Source organism: Bos indicus, chromosome 11, assembly GCF_029378745.1.
Source record: "Bos indicus isolate NIAB-ARS_2022 breed Sahiwal x Tharparkar chromosome 11, NIAB-ARS_B.indTharparkar_mat_pri_1.0, whole genome shotgun sequence".
Classification (NCBI taxonomy): domain Eukaryota; kingdom Metazoa; phylum Chordata; class Mammalia; order Artiodactyla; family Bovidae; genus Bos; species Bos indicus.
The window spans coordinates 70,937,963-70,953,982 of record NC_091770.1 but is presented as its reverse complement, the minus strand read 5'-3'; the positions used below and the strand labels follow the sequence as shown (position 1 = coordinate 70,953,982).

The 16,020-nt window shown below is 49.6% G+C and overlaps 1 protein-coding gene and 1 non-coding gene across 2 annotated transcripts in view; one reads left to right on the top strand and one right to left on the bottom strand.

Moving 5' to 3' along the window:
- Positions 1-16,020, top strand: part of PLB1 (phospholipase B1) — a 97,739-nt gene that overhangs the window by 68,782 nt on the left and 12,937 nt on the right. Inside the window, exons 39-46 of the mRNA XM_070798949.1 lie at positions 2,573-2,638; positions 6,231-6,291; positions 6,842-6,900; positions 8,493-8,560; positions 8,804-8,847; positions 9,064-9,163; positions 13,289-13,340; positions 14,577-14,657. Of these exons, the coding sequence (XP_070655050.1) occupies positions 2,573-2,638; positions 6,231-6,291; positions 6,842-6,900; positions 8,493-8,560; positions 8,804-8,847; positions 9,064-9,163; positions 13,289-13,340; positions 14,577-14,657 (531 nt within the window). The remainder of the gene's footprint in view (positions 1-2,572; positions 2,639-6,230; positions 6,292-6,841; positions 6,901-8,492; positions 8,561-8,803; positions 8,848-9,063; positions 9,164-13,288; positions 13,341-14,576; positions 14,658-16,020) is intronic.
- On the bottom strand, positions 12,355-12,427 carry TRNAG-CCC (transfer RNA glycine (anticodon CCC)). The gene has a single exon. It is a non-coding gene; the product is annotated as a tRNA-Gly (tRNA).

Below are 16,020 nucleotides of genomic sequence, written 5' to 3'. Positions count from 1 at the left end.
GATCTTCTCAATTTCCTCAACCATTTATGGCAGACAAGTATCCCAAACCCTGCCTCATATAGTAGGTATGAGTCCTTGGAATGTGACCCCACTTAAGTCGGTGCCTGGGCCTGACTATACACATCTGGTTTGGTCCGAGCAGCACAGAACAGAAGAACACCAGCTTTCCTTCACTGTGGAAGTTTACACCTGTAAACACTGCCAGGATGCACATGCCCTTTTCCAATAGCCACTGACTCATGTCGCTGACTCACATCAGTGGCTGACCAGGCTCTGCCCCCAGGCAGGCTGCACCATCTTTTCCCAGCTGTACCGAGGAGAACAGTTCCTTGTGCTGGCATTCAGCGGGCTTCACTTTCTGCTTACTGGCATTACCAGCCTAGCCTAGGAGAGCCAGCAGACTAAGTGGACTCCCTTTTCCCTCTGCTGAGCTCCAGGCCTTTCACCCAGTCTGACTCACGCATGCACAATGCAGCTGACGGTCAATAAAACAGGCCCCAGGCACTCGGCCACTTGCCTGGCCCTGTCCTGGACCTGTTCTCATTGTTCCTTCTCCGGCCTCACTTCCCTCCACATTCCAGTGTCTCCCTGACCTCTGACCTCTTAGTTCAGTCTCTCCCCTCTGGCCCTTCCCTCTACCCTTGGGTCCTGTGATGAAATAAACTCCCCGGCTTGACTTTCAGCACATGCAGAAGGGCAGGTGGAGTCTGCCCTCCGGTTCCTCTTATGCTAGCTAATCTGAGAAAAGCTCCGGCTCCCAGGCCCCGTGCCCAGTCAGGGTCTTGGGAAGTGGGGGGAGAATAATGAGGAGTGACCTACCTCCCACCGAGTCTCATCTTTAAGGACCACACGTCCCCAGATCCTGCAGTCCTTCCTCAGCAATTACTGCACTTGCTGGACACACTGTTCTTTGATGCTTCGCTACCCAATACTTGTCATGTTTTCTGCCTCACTGAATTGTATGCCTCTGGATCCTCCCTTCATCCAGCACCTAGAACAGAGTTCTGAACACATGGGGTTTTACAAAGGTGAGTCAGCTGTTTATAGGATGCTACGTGCCCTCAGCTGCTAGGGAATCTCAGGGGACAGGGGACACTGAGTAGCCTTGGCCGGAGACAAGTCTGGTTAACCGTGGTGACATGCCTCTGTAAGGTCTCTCTCACCTTGCACTGTCGCAGATGGTCCAGGGCACACTTCCTGCCCTTGACCCTGAGTGCTCCTCTGGCCCGTGTTTCAGGGGCCTGGACTCAGACCAAAGGAGAGGCGTGGCATGCCCCAGGGGGCAAGGTCTGTGCTGAGGGCTGGGGGTTGGGTTTTGCCCATGTAGATTTCCTCCTCCAAGCTAACCGCTAAGACCACCTCCTCATCCCTCTGTCTGGCCAGCAGGTCTTTTGCAGGCCTGACCCCGGTGTGAGCCGTGGAATGAGGGCATTGCTGGTCAGGAGGCCTGATGGATCAGGCCCAGCTCTGCCCTCAGTACACCTGGGGCAGGCCCCTGCTCCCCTCTGCACCTCAGTTGCCCCTCACCTGTAAAGCGGGATCACTCAGGGTTGAAAACTCAGATGCAGTGCCAGGCTAGAACATGACTGTGTGGGTGGGATGGACAAGAGACAGTGGCAGGGCAGAACTGAAGGTTACACGCTTCTTGTGGCAGTATTCAGGGTTGTCGTCTTCTCTCCTTCTCCTTTTTAAACACCTTTCAGGCCAAAATAAAGCAGATGGGCAATAGGCTTTCAACCCCTGGAACAGATATCCAATGACATCTCCTCCAACATTCTGGTTCTTCCTACTTACTCCCATATTATTCCCAGATTTTCAGACTGTGGCCCTTCTACTCCACTGAACACGACTTGTGAAGGTGTTGACAGCCCTGGGCTGTCTGGGCTGATCTCTGTCTTACAAACTTTTTCTTGCTTCACTATCATTTCCACATTTTTCATTACCTGCTTTCCCCTGCTACCCCTCTGTCTACTTCATTCTTCCTTCTTTGACTAACTTATCACCCACAATGGAATACACTTGGATTCTTGACTGGGCATGTATGAAACCAGTGGTGAAATAGATAGGTGGGCAGGGAATGAAGAGGCTGTTTCATGAGAAAAAAATGCAACCAGCGTTTGTGAAGCCAACCCGAAATGGGTAAGGGACATAACTCAAAGGAGGCAAAATCGTAGCAACAGATGTTAAAAATACACTGATGATCATAACATATTTTGGAGAAGAAAAGATCCCTATAATATCAATCTTTTGCCAGAGCAATGACAAAGGAGAGAAGGTCATTCTGATGACTAGGGAGATGTTCCATTGTCAGGGTGAAAAGAAAAGCACAGAACCCTGAAAAGAACGTGGATGGAACCCTTTTTAGTCCTTTTATTGTGCATGCCTTGTCAAAGCTGTTATGTAAAACCCTCTAGGGAATGAATGAAATTCTGTCTGTATGATTCTTTCTATTCAAATGCAGAAGAATCATGTTAAATGAACCTAGAGGACAGGACTGTTGGTATTAATATTTCCTAAGCAGTCTTCCAGGCTGTCAGGTAACTTCTCCCTGTGGTTTCTTTTCCTCTCTTAGATTGAGCCCTTCTTGCGAACCCCCCGGAACAGTAACTACACATACCTGACCACGCCCGCCATTGAGGTAATAACTCCTGACACATATCTGCCTGTCTCAGAGACAAACCATTTCCACCCCCCGCCCCCAGCGACTCGGGGAGTGGTGCGGATTTCAGAGAAGTAGCTTAAGCAGAAACGTACCCTTCTTACCTACTGGATATTGGAATGTGAAACAAAGGCTCCTGAACCACAGAGTCCCAGGATTGTCCTAACTTGTTCTCAAGTGTTTTCCTGACGTCAGCAACTGATAGAGGAAGTGTCTGTGGATCAGTCTTCTTTGACCTTTGCACAGACATCATTTCTGATCAGGCAGCTCAGCCTTTCAAGAAGGGATGAGGGGGAGGCAGCGAGTATAATGCACATCGATTTCCTGTAAGGTGGGAGCTGAGTAGGAAGAGCCTCAGTTCCAGGGGCTGGGCCCCCAGGAAGCTGATGTATATGCAGGTGGGTCTCCAGGGCTTGTCTGGTTCAGGTCAATCATTCTAGCTCTGAGGATTTAAGGCCCATGGTTTAGGGACAGTTGCTGCAAAGATGGCCTGGAAGATCCTGAACCACACCAGGCCTTGTGGGACAGGCTTGGTCCAGGCCACATCTGTCGGCCACCTGGACAGGGAATCAATCGCCAGTGTCAGCTGAGCACCTGTGGTTTGCCCAGTCTTGTGCTGGGGGCCAGCAGGGATTCAGAGGAGTGTCAGACATTGTTCTGTCCTTGGGAGTTAAGAGATTCCAGACTGGGCACCTCCTGTGTGTCGGGCACTGTTTCAGGAAGATAGAGCCGTAGAACAGACAGATGGAGCCCATCCCTTTTACGGACTCTACAGCCTACTGAAGGAGGCACCCGATAGATAGCGAAGCATAGTCATGTCAGAGAGTAAGGACAGTCTTGAGAAAGTGCGATGGGACAAGGAAAGCACATTCTGGTGAGCTGTGACCAAGACCAGCGATTGCAGAGGCTCAGAACTGGGGCTGAGTTGGGTGTATTTGAGGGGAGAAAGAAGTCAGCATGGCTATGGGCATGCGAATGAAGTGGAGAGTTGGGGTCATGAGATAAGCAGGGTCGTCAAGGGCATAATCGTACAGAATCTGAACCCCTGAGAAAGAAGGTTGAACTTTGGTGGAGAGCTGTGGGAAGCTCTTGGAGGTTCTAGGAGAAAGCGGTATCATCTGGCTCACCTTTTTAAAAGAGCTCCCTGACTAGTGTGGAAAATGGATGGGGGAGTAGCAGAAGTGATTGAGGAAAGACCTTTTATAAGCCAGCTGAAGCACTGAGACTAACTTACATGAAAATATTGAAGAACTGTCGGATGCTCAGCTCTGAGATACAGGCCACATCAGCTTCATGGCTGGGGTAATGCCATGGTTCAGCGTCGCCGAATTCTCTCAGGCTCACATTAGCCCAACAGAGGCTTATTTCAGGCCAATCGTGGACCAAAATCCATTAGAACTGAAATGTCAGCTGCGTCTTGTCAGTTAGGCTTTTATTTATTTATCTAACATGTGTGTATTTATCGGATGCCTAAATGGTGCAGGTGCTGTGCTAAGTGCCAGATATACACTGATGAACAAAGTGGTTCTGGCCCGTTGTCTTTGATCTTAGTCTCACATGCCTTTGCTTCTGTTGCTGGAAGAGTGAAAAACTCAGGCATAGAAAGTGATTTTTTAAAAATACTTTGCTATTTAAATTAGCCACAGACGGGCCACATCAACATTACTTGAGAACTTGTTAAAAATACAGAGTCCTGGGTGGCACCCCAGTCCTGCTGACTCAGGACCTGCATTTCCCAAGACCTGCAGGTGATCTGGGTGCTCTGGCATAGGGTGCAGCCTCTGCACCCTAAGCAGTTCTTCCCTTGGGACAGACGAACATGCTCCAGTTCCGACCTGCGTCTGTTCACCTGCAGGGGATGGGCTTGTCTCTGGCTCATCATTTCTCTGAGATGTTTCTAAAGCACTCACGGCTGTAGAATTATTTTAAATTGCATCTTCTCTGGATATTTGTCATCTACACACAAACATGTTCTTGATTTCAATAGAACCTCCACACAGAATGAGGACTCCATCAAAATGACTAATGAGCAGTTCCTTGGAATACTCATTTACATCAGATTAAGCAAATAATACGTAAAGGAAGTTGCCCTGTTGCTCCCTTGTGAAAGGAGTGTTTTAACAAGGTGTGTCCATATCAGCCTCTGATCAGATGAAAGAGACAAAGTTCCAAAGGTTTGGCAACCACACACCTAGAGAATCAGCCAACCAGAAAACACCTATGTGTGTGGAGCCCTACTATGCACTCAGCACCGGGCTTGTGCCTCAAGCCCCTCTGGGGATGTGCAGGTGTCTGGGACACTAGGGAAGGATGTCTGTTTCTCTCCCAGATGCTATGCCCTCTGCTTCCTACCTCACCCCCTCCTCCAGCCCTTGGAAAGTGTGCTCTGTATTCCAGAGTCAAGAAACTGTGACTAAAAGTATACAGGTTATGGGCTTCCTTGGTGGCTTAGTGGTAAAGAATCTGCCTGCCAATACAGAAGATATGGGTTTGATCCCTGGGTAGGGAAGAACCCCGGGAGAAAGAAATGGCAACTCACTCCAGTATTTTTGCCTTGGAGATCCTATGGACAGAAGAGCCTGGTGGGCTACAGTCCATGGGATTGCAAAAGAATTGGACATGACTCAGCGACTAAAAAAAACAAAAAATCCAAGTTATAGACTTTAGTTTATACACATGCAAGGAACTGGTTGGCTATTAAATACACAAAAAAGACATACACACATTCGGAAATGATATACAGAAACTAGAAACTTTGCATTTGTAAAAATTTCACATTGCTTTCCTAAAAATATTGTAATTATTGTTTTGGTCCTAGCATGGTAATTAGTGTCCATTAGTTTCACGTTAAGCAACACCACCTAAACCCATGTGGAGCCCTGTGGTTGCCCTATGGCGAGGAGACCTAAGACAGTAGTTTGCAATCTCTATGCAATGATCACCTGGAGAGCAACTAAAAGGCATCGAATCCAGGTGCCGCCCCAGACAAAGTCAGAGTTTCTGGGGACGAGGCCCAAGCACTGTTTTGTGCATGGGGAGGTGGCAAACACCCTTTTCCTCTTTGATTCCCCTCTCACTCCATCCACAAGCCACAGCTCTTTGCCTCACATGATCCTCTACAGTGACATAGTTTTAGCTAAGGAATTCTTGGTGGAGACTGGACGAAGGTTGAGGAGGCATTTGTGTTTATGTTGGTGTCTATAGAGAATCTTAGGATAGATTCTAGATTAGTGAAAGTGAATGTGTTAGTTGCTCAGTAGCGTTTGATTCTTTGTGACCCCATGGACTGTAGCTCACCAGGCTCCTCTGTTCGTAGGATTCTTCAGGCAAGAATACTGGAGGGGGTTGTCATTTGCTTCTCCAGGGGATCTTCCCTGGATTTAACATGAAAGAGTCAATGACCTATATCCGGGATGCCAGTGTCCCTCAGCTGCCTATGCCGGTTTTCATCAAGGCACCACGTTCAGGGAACAACTGTGTGCGGGGGAAGAATTCTGTAGCTAACCCTTCTTGGGCTAACCTTCCTGCACCATGAGTGTCTGCTGTTGTGTGTTTGCTTTTGTTGATTTAGAACTGGGGGAGTGACTTCTTGTGTATGGAGCAGAATCCTTCCAACAGTGTCCCCACGTCAGGTGAGTATAAACGTCATCACCCCCTTCAGTCAAGGGCTAAGTGTCAGGTTGCTGGGAGAACCTACAAGCACATCTTAGAGCCTTGGGCAGGCCTTGCTGATTTCTGTGCACTGTAGACCTTGATCCTGGGCAGCCCATGACAAGCTGGCCTGCAGCACTGCTGGGCTCCCAGGTACTCCTCAAACCACACTTCTCATCTCAACTTATTCCTAATGGCAACTCCTCAGGCCTCCCTGCCTAGTGAGGTAGGTAGAGTCAGGGATGGGGGTCCTCTCTGCCTGTGCTTATGATCCCCACAGCCGGAACTTTCTTGGACCCCTCAAGGATGAATTGGGCTCCTCTCCGGATGGCTAAAAGCCATCAAGCCCATTACCTTCAGTGCCTTGGTGGCTCTGGATGCATGGAAGAGACAAATTTTCTAAAGCCTTAGGCTGGAAATAAGTGTAATGGGGATGGATGGGATGAAAATGGAATCTCAGGCTTCTAGTCAGGTTAACTGTTTAAAAGGAAGACCTCCACCAACCATCCATCTCTTTGCCTGTCTCCTTAGTCCATGAGCTCCGACCAGCAGATATCAAAGTGGTGGCTGCCCTGGGTGACTCGCTGACTGTGAGTACGGAGTTGAGCCAGGAATCAACTCTTCTTCCACACTGGCTCTGCGTTCAGCATCTAGCTGACACTGTCGAGAACCTACCTGTGTCTGGCACTGAAGCACAGCCAGGCAGCCACAAGACATTAGCAGGCAATCTAGAAGCCCTGCCCTCCACCCTTCCACACCCCTGCTCAAACACCACCTCCTCCCATGAGGCTTCCCTCCAGCACCAGATTGAAGCCATCCCATCCCTTCTTCCCCACTGTTCCCAGGCATTCCATCTGTATGTGCTAAGGTACTTATCTAAGTCTGCCTGGCATCACTAGGGAACTCATCTCCCTCACTCTCTCCTCGGGTGGTGGGTCTACCCACAAACCACCCAGCTCCCCTCCACCCATTCAAAAGTGTGTTCTTGGGGGCAGAAGGGACCCAATTCCTGCACATAGTATAGTTTCACTAAAGGAATTATATTGGCCAACCCAAGATTTCGCTATTGCTATGTGTGAGACAGTCTGCTAGCTTTTCAGAGGGAAAAGAAGTATGAGATGTGGTCTTAACCCTCTTAAAACTTGTCCAGCTGGGGAAATAAAAAACTTACACTGAAGGAGATACCTATCCAGATAGGTGACAAATAGGACTCTTGAAATCAGGTATTCATGTCTATAGAAAAACAACTTCCCTGTATGTGTGTGAGTGCGTCTTAATTTTCATACAAACATGGGGAAAGCTGTGGAAGGATACACATCAGGCTCTTAACCATTCATCGGCTCTGGTGGTGTGTATATGTGGGTAAGGGGTGAGGAGGGATGTGGAACCTGCAGCAGGAGGCAAGTTTATTAAAGTAGGGGTAAATTATTAACTAAAAAATCCTTGTATTATTTCCCTGGTTCACTTACTTTAGTAAGTTTCAAAGAGGAATTTCTCTTTTTTAATAATAGGGCCTTTAGGTAAAGCTTGATGGAGGAGGTAGAAGCTGACCAAGGTCTTAGGGAATGAACTGGAGACGTAAGGGCTAGAAAGGAGGAAGTTTAGTATTCCAGAAAGGGATGGAGTGGCTGTTAATAGGCTGCCCCAAAGCTCTCATGCTTCAGATCAACTTGTTTAGACCTGAAGGTGTGTGTGGACAGGAAAGGGGGGTGAATAAGAAAGGAAAGAGGGAACCAGGTCGTGGTGAGCTCAGAATGTTGGTGAAGGGTCAGAGTCAGGGGAAGCGTAAAGAAGCAGGTGTGCTTGGAGGAGCAGGTGGGAAACTGAGTGAGAAGGGAAGAGACGCTGGGGGCTGGGGCCAAATGGATCCAGAGCTGTCCATGGCGAGGAGATGAGAGTCTCACCAGGGAGTATGGCAGAGGGAACACAAAGGGTTGGAAGCCAGAGAAGTTGGGGAGGAAGAATCTTACTTCTTCCATGACTTGGTTACTGGTGGTGTGTGGAAGGTTGGGGAGTCAGGACAACTCAGAGATTAAGCAGCCTGGAGAAAAACTGGTACCATTTTCAGAAAAGGTAAATCCAGGTCCCAGCTGCTACACCAGGGCCAGAGGGGCTCTCCCCAGTGCCCCCAGCCTGCCCCGGACCCAGCCCAGCTCTACAGCCTTCTCTTTGCCTTTTTCAGACAGCAGTAGGAGCCCGACCCAGCAACTCCAGTGACCTCCCCACATCCTGGAGAGGACTCTCCTGGAGGTGAGGGTGTTCTCTCATCTCTGCTGATGATGCTCCCCATACAGGCATGGGTGGTATGTTTCTCCATCACTCGTCAGAGATGAGGCCAGGTACCCATGGCCCAACGCTGGGATGCAAGGGGATGCCCTGATGCTCATGCTAGTCCTAAGGGGGATGGGAATCCTGCCCTGGGGCAGCCTCTCTGGTTCTGACTCAGAAACATGATGACCGATGATTTTAACAAATGTGCTTTCTCTTCCCCAGCATTGGAGGGGATGGCGACTTAGGGACCCACACCACACTTCCCAGTAAGTAGCAACACAGAGAAGCACCATCACTGTGGCCATAACAACCCCTCGCGGTGGCCAGGGCCCTTCCCTGAGCAAGGGAAGAGAAGGTTATCTATAAGGAGGGGGAGTCAGCCCACCCTGAAAAGACCAGGAGCATCCGGTCCACACCTGTGCCCCAACATTGTATATCCATCTCCCTCTCACCTGTGCACTCTTCCATCTCCCCCTTCAAAGACATTCTGAAGAAGTTCAACCCCAACATCCTTGGCTTCTCCACCGGCACCCGAGAGGAGACAGCAGGGCTGAATGTAGCCACAGAAGGGGCCAGGGCTCGGTGAGTAGACGGGGGTACTGGAGGCAGAGGAGGGCAAGGCTGAGAGATCGGGGAGGAGAGAAGGGTGGTGTCTGAGCAGCACTAGTGGCTGTGGACAGAATCCTTCTGCTACCCAGCCCCGAGCTGCCCCTCACCTGCATTAACTCCTGAAATCCTCACCCACTTTGAGATGGGCATTAGCATGAGGACCCAGAGGCTTAAACCGCTTCCTGAACAGCCCAGGGTCATCAGAGCAAATGCCCAGAGAAACCTGGATGAACCAGGCTGAATCAGAGCCTTCGCTCTGCCTGCGGCACTGTTAACACCTTTCAGGGCAGTGGGAGGAAGCACTTGAGGGTGTCTGGACGACAGGCAGGTGGCCGGGGCCCAGGATGCATCCTGCTGACCTCAGCTGACCTCCCTACCCAGGGGAGGCCAGAGTCGAATGCATGGGGGACTCTTGGCACCCCTGGAACACAGAGCAGAGGAACACCCCACAGAGGGCCACCCTTCCTTTCTCTCCTCTAGTCCTGGACTCTGAAAAGGCTGTATTTGACACTAGGGAGTTAGGTGGTAGAGCCCCTAAAACACCGAGGCAGTTGTTTGTTTTCACTTGGATTTCTGAGGTTGACAACAATCCAGATAATTAAAGTTGAAATGCCTGATGGAGTTCATTGATTTTCTGCACGGAGTGTGCTGGGTCTTTGCTTTGTAGAAGGGTTGCTGCAGTCACATCACCAGGGAGACAGAACCGGCTTGACTCACTCTGTTTACAGGCAGCATTCCTTTCAGACACGGTAAGGAGGGCCCCACGCTCGCTAGGTTTGAGTCTCTGAGCCACAGGAAGCAATGTCAGTTCCTCAGCGTCATAAGCAGGAAGAACTTATTTTTCTGTGAAAAATTGGGCTGCCTGGGGCTGTAATATCAACATCTAGTTTCTGGTATTGCCATTATTATTATTATGATCATTATGATTTTAGGAATATCATTATAGGGCTCAGGCTTCATTAACCAGGAATGGGTTCTTTAGTCTGTTGACGTTCGCCCCCCCTTCCCCTTTCTTGCTTCACTTCTCTTAAACTGCCTTTTCTATTTCACTGCTACTTGGTGCCTCCATGAGAACAAAGAGTGGCGGGGGAAGTGGCCGACACGTGCAGCTTCTTGTTAGGATCTCAGAGGTCCCGTGTTAGGGGAAGGGACAGCAAGCCATTAGTCAGCTTAAGTAAGCAAGAATGGAGCACCGTTCTGTGAGCCTTCCTTATCTGCACTGTGTCATGTGGCATGGTGTGGAAAAGGATGAGTTCACCTAAAGAGAGAGATGAATGCCACAGCAGAGCAACCAGGATAATGAGACCTCCAGTTAGATCATCTATGTCCAGCCATTGCTGGCTCTGTGACCTTGGGCAAGTCACTTGGTATCTCTGAACCTGAGTTTCCTCATCTATAAATGGAGGTAATAATAGTACCTACTTCTCTTGGCTGTCACAAAGATTCAATGAGACCAATAACCCACCTAGTTTATAATATGTATGCAAAAAAAAATGGTCATCATTAGGGTATTTTGTTTCAAAGTTTTATTTAAGATCAAACTTTCTATCAATCAATAAGCAAGAATTCACTGAGCACCTGGGAAGGACTGAGCCCCATGGTGGTTACTAAAAGATACAGAAAAATCAAAAAGTGAACTGTCTGCCCACAAAGAGCTTGCTGTCTAGTTAAGGAGCCTAAACCAATAGGAAATAATTTGGCGGGGGTAGGGGGGCGGTGGGGGGAGAGGGGAGTGTTGTTTATGGCAATGTTGCAGACTGAAATGATTTTGTACTTTGGAATGATTTGAAATGATTTTGTACTCAGAAAACAGAAAAGTGTAAAATATGAACTGGGCAGTCTAGTTACAGACAGGTACAGACCCAGAAGGGACCCCAGAAAACATCTAGTCCTGCCTCTTTGTATAAAGATGAAAAAATTCAAGGTTAGCAGGGTTCTGTAACTTGGGTGAGCTCCACAGCAAATTGGTGGCAGAGCTGGAAGGGGATCCCTGGTCCCATAGCTCCCAAAGCATAGCTCTGCACACCAAGACTGAAAAAGGAAATGGAGGAGATGTGGGTAAACAAACCCAGAGAGAAGGCTCCTCGGGGAGGTAGGTAGGGCTTGCTCTGAGCCTGAAGCGTGGGAAGAACTTGGCTAGGGAGAGGGGAAAAGAGGGCATTCCTGACTTCCGCTAGTGTTCTGGAGGGCTTATCACCCACAGATACCCCTGTTCATATCTCAAACCTGTAAAAAGATTACAGAGACTTCTGTGGTCACCTCTAACCAAGCCAGGCTTTCTTTATGACTTTCTGACATATCCATGATAGCAATAGCATATGAGATACGGTCCTGAGTGAATAAATGAGAAACATGGCAGAAATGGTACCATGTATGCTTGGCCACATGCCCAGCATGTGGACATGCAAAGATTTAAAATACCCATTCTGCACCAGTTCCTTCTTTTATGACTTCTTCCATGGAAGCATCCATTTGCTGTATCCCTTCTGTTATACATATCTGTTTTAAATAACTGCTTTATTGAGGTGTAATTGACATAAGTACACTGAACCAGTTCCCTGGTGGCTCAGACAGTAGAGTCTGCCTGCAATGCAGGAGGCATGGGTTCAATCCCGGGTCAGGAAGATCCCCTGGAGAAAGAAATGGCAACCCACTCCAGTATTCTTGCCTGGAAAATCCCATGGATTGAGGAGCCTAATGGGCTACAGTCCATAGGGTCACAGAGAGTAGGGCACAATTGAGTGACTTTCACACTGCACATATTAAAAGGGTGCAATCTGATCAGTTTGTTATATGCATGTACCTATGAAACCATTACGTCAATCAATAATGAATGTATCCATCACCTCCAAAAGTTTCCCTGTGCTGCTTTGTAATCAGTCCCTCCCTCCTGCCCCTTACGGTCTCTACCCCACTCACTCCCTGGGACCCAGGTAACCACTGACCTGCTTTCTTGTCACTATAGATTAGGTTTAATTTTCTAAAATTTTATAGAAACAGAGCCATGGATGATGTACTCTTTTCCCTTTTTAAAAAAATATGTATTTACTTATTTGGCTGCACCAGGTCTTGGTTGTGACTCGTGGGATCTTTGATCTTTATTGCAGCAGGCAGGATCATTAGTTGCAGCGTACAAACTCTTAGTTCTGGCATGCAGGATCTAGTTTCCTGACCAGGGATCGAACCCGGGTCCCCTGCGTTGGGAGCACAGAATCTTAGCCGCTGGACCACCAGGGAAGTCCGTGTACTCTCTTCTTGTCTAACATCTTTCACCCAGCAAAATTATTTTGACATACATCCCTGTTGTTATGTGTATCACTAGTTCGTTCTCCTTGATTGCTGAGTAGGGTTCCGTTGGCACGCCTCTCTCTAACCCAGAAGCATTCGTGGCACACATCTAGGGGGTGAAGTGAGTTCTAGCCTAGCCCTGTCGGTATTTGTCTCCCTCATCCTGTTTTGTTACCAGCGGGGAAAGTGAGGAGATGGGGAATGGTTTGGAAATCCAAAGGAATGATAGAGAAGAAAAACAGAAGGATTAAAAGAAGAGAAACTGGGACTTAAGAGGTAAAGGTTGAAGGAGTCATGAAGCTTGGAAAAGAGGAAGCTGAGGGATCATTTGGGGTGATGGCTTTTTTCAAATATACAAAAGGTTATTTTTAAGACAGGCAGCCAAATAAGAACAGAACAGGCTCAGCCTGCAATGAAAAGAGCTGGATGAAATATAAGGGAACGTCCCTGACGGGAAGGTTGAGCAGATCCCCACTGCCTGCCCACCAACCCACCCCTCCCCACCACCACCACTATCCCTGCGGCCGAAGTGGCCTCAGAGGACCAGGCCTGCAGAAGGGGGTGGTGAGATGCATGTCAGCCCCCTGGCAGGGTCAGGATCAACTGGGGCTCCAACACCCACAGCAAATCTTTGATTGTTCATAGGTTGAGATTTCTTGAGAATTGAAAGCCTTTCAATACCTTCTGAAGGAATAGGTCTTTATATAACATTTTTTTTTCCTGAAACATCTCCTCGCCAGGCCCAAATCCTGCAGCTTGAGCCCTTGCTCGTGAACCAGCTCTAATGTTCCCCTCTTTTCCCCTGCCCAGGGACATGCCAGCCCAGGCCCGGGACCTCGTGGAGCGAATGAAAACCAGCCCTGTGAGTACAGGCCCCTGGCCACCCTCTGTCTTTAACTAGGGTGGGTGCGAGTGGCCCTAAATGAGCCCCCTTTGCACCTCTGCACTTCAATCTCTTGGCTCGTCTTTACGAGGGACCAGATGAGTAGGTCTTGCCACCAAGACGCCGTCTCTGCTGCACCCCTTCCCCAGGCACCCTCCTCTCCAGGCCGGCTGCAGGAGGAGAGATGAGCAGAGGGCTGGTGGAGGTGGCAGGCCTCGGCCTTTGGCAGCTTTCCATTGCACCCAAGAGCTGGCTTCCCAAACCCTATTATGTAAACTTTGGCTTCTAAAAATAGTCTTCCATTCCAGTCCTTCCTCCTTCCCTCTTCCCCGGCCCCTCTAAACCTCCTCACCAGCACTTTTTTCAATGCTCTGGGTTTATGCCTTGGAATTCACTGCCTGGCAGCACTCCTACTATGGGGCTGCTGAGTGGAAAGCAGGCTCCCTAGAACCTCTCCAAGCCCCCTCCTCACCTCTCTGTCCAACCGGTCCCCTTCCCTAGACCCAGGCAGCTCTGGGCTCTTGCTTCTAGATGTGTCTTTTGCCCTGGGCTCCTTTGAAGGCCTTTGGATCACATTTTATTGTTGTTTGGTTGCTAAGTCGTGTCCGACTCTTTGCAACCCCACGGACCGCAGCATGACGAGGCTTCCCTGTCCTTCACTGTCTCCCTGAGTTTGCTCAAACTCATGTCCATTGAGTCAGTGATGCCATCCAACCATCTCCTCCTCTGTTGCCTGCTTTTCCTCATGCTCTCAATCTTTCCCAGCATCAAGGTCTTTTCCAATGAGTCGGCTCTTTAGTAGTATGTTAATACAAGCCACCTCCAACTGGACTTCAGCTTTCTTAAGATCTCAAAGGGAAAAAAGTTCTCTGTACTGAGCGCGCGCACGCACGCGCGCGCGCGCACACGCACGCACGCACACACGCACGCACGCATGCACACGCGCACGCGCACGCGCACGCGCACGCGCGCGCACACGCACGCACGCACGCACGCACACACACACACACGCACGCACACACACACACACACACGCACACACACACACACACACCCCCTTGCCCAGCACCAAAGTGAGGGCGAGGGAACTCCACTTGACTTCTTCTCTCCACTGTGATGTAGAGGATGAAAGGCACTGGGGGGAAGGGGTGTCTAGCACATGCATGTGCCCCCCGCCCCCCACCAAGGCCTAAGTGGGCTCTTCTGTCCCCTCAGAAAATCAACCTACAGAAAGACTGGAAGCTGATCACGCTCTTCATTGGGAGTAACGACTTGTGCCATTACTGTGACAATGAGGTAGGCCCCTGACTGGCCCCCTGGGAGATGGATCTGATGGCCAAGGCCACTGTCTGTACCCAGGCTGGGATGTCCCCCATGGGAGGCACCCAGGCCAGCCCTCCCAGGCACCTGAGTCTGCCCAGAGAGCCCGGCTCACACACGCCAGCCATCCCCACTACTGAGTGGCTGCTGCATTGGTTCCTTGATTCCAGATGTGTCTGGACGTCCCCACTCTCAGGCACTACTGAGGTGGTCTCTCTTGCACCCTTAAATACTGTTCTCTGGTAGCCAGTGGATAACCAGGGAGCCCCCTCACCTGTCTGGAGTCTCTGCCCATTTTTTCGGTGTTTCTTCAGGGTGGGGAGGTTGCAGGGGGAGGCTGAAACAATGTCATAAATATGGTTGATACAGCTGAACCAATCCTGATCCATGGCTCACTGCCCTTCAGGGACAAAAATGTGTTCATCACCTTCAGCCAGCCTGTGAACCCAACCCACTCCCAACCTTGTTTCTATGGGGAAATACATCCAGACGTACAAACTTTGGGAGGTAATAACTTTTGGAATTCATCTTGTTCTAAGTTGAGGATGTGCTATATTTTATTTGGCCAGGAAAAAAAAAAAAAAAAAAAGCAGCTGCCGTAACTCAGAGGTTGTGCTAGAATGTTTGACAGTCACAGGCAGCAGGGAGAAGGCATTTATCATTCCTTGTGGCTGAGAGAGACAGTCCCCAAATTCTAGATGAGAACCAGCCTCCCCCACACAGGGACCTCTCTTCCTCACTGCCCAGACTAGAGGCAGAAGTGATCCAACCCCGTGGGATTTTAAATGTCATTGTGCCCTGCACTCTGTGGGGTCCAGGGAGCCAGAAGTGACCCCAGAAGACCTGTCTTCATGCAAAGTCAGGTTTACTTTCCTAAGAGCAGCGTTTTGTGCAAATGACTTGGGGCCACCACCAGGATTCAGGCCATGTTTTTGGAAGGGGCTAAATCAGCCTCCAGTTGGGAGAGGGGCCAGGAGAGGAGGCCCGCAAGCTGAGTTATAAGGGTAGACATGATGGGGAGGCAGTGGCAGGGGGGCCAGCACTGTTAGGATCTGGGTTAGAGATACCATGGAGGTGGGGTGTGGGAGCCATTAATGGTACCTAGTAGGCATCAAGGGATGACTTTTCTTTTTCTTTTTTTCGGCCTTGCTGGGTCCTTGTCATGGTATGTAGGCTCTTCATTGCAAGCTTCTCTGGTTGCAGCATGCCGGCTCTATAGTTGCCGGGCATGGGTTTCTTTCTAGTTGCAGCATGTGGGCTTAGTTCCCCAACCAGAAATCAAATCCACATTCCCTGCATTGGCATCCACTGACTACCAGAGAAGTCCCCAAGGAGTGAC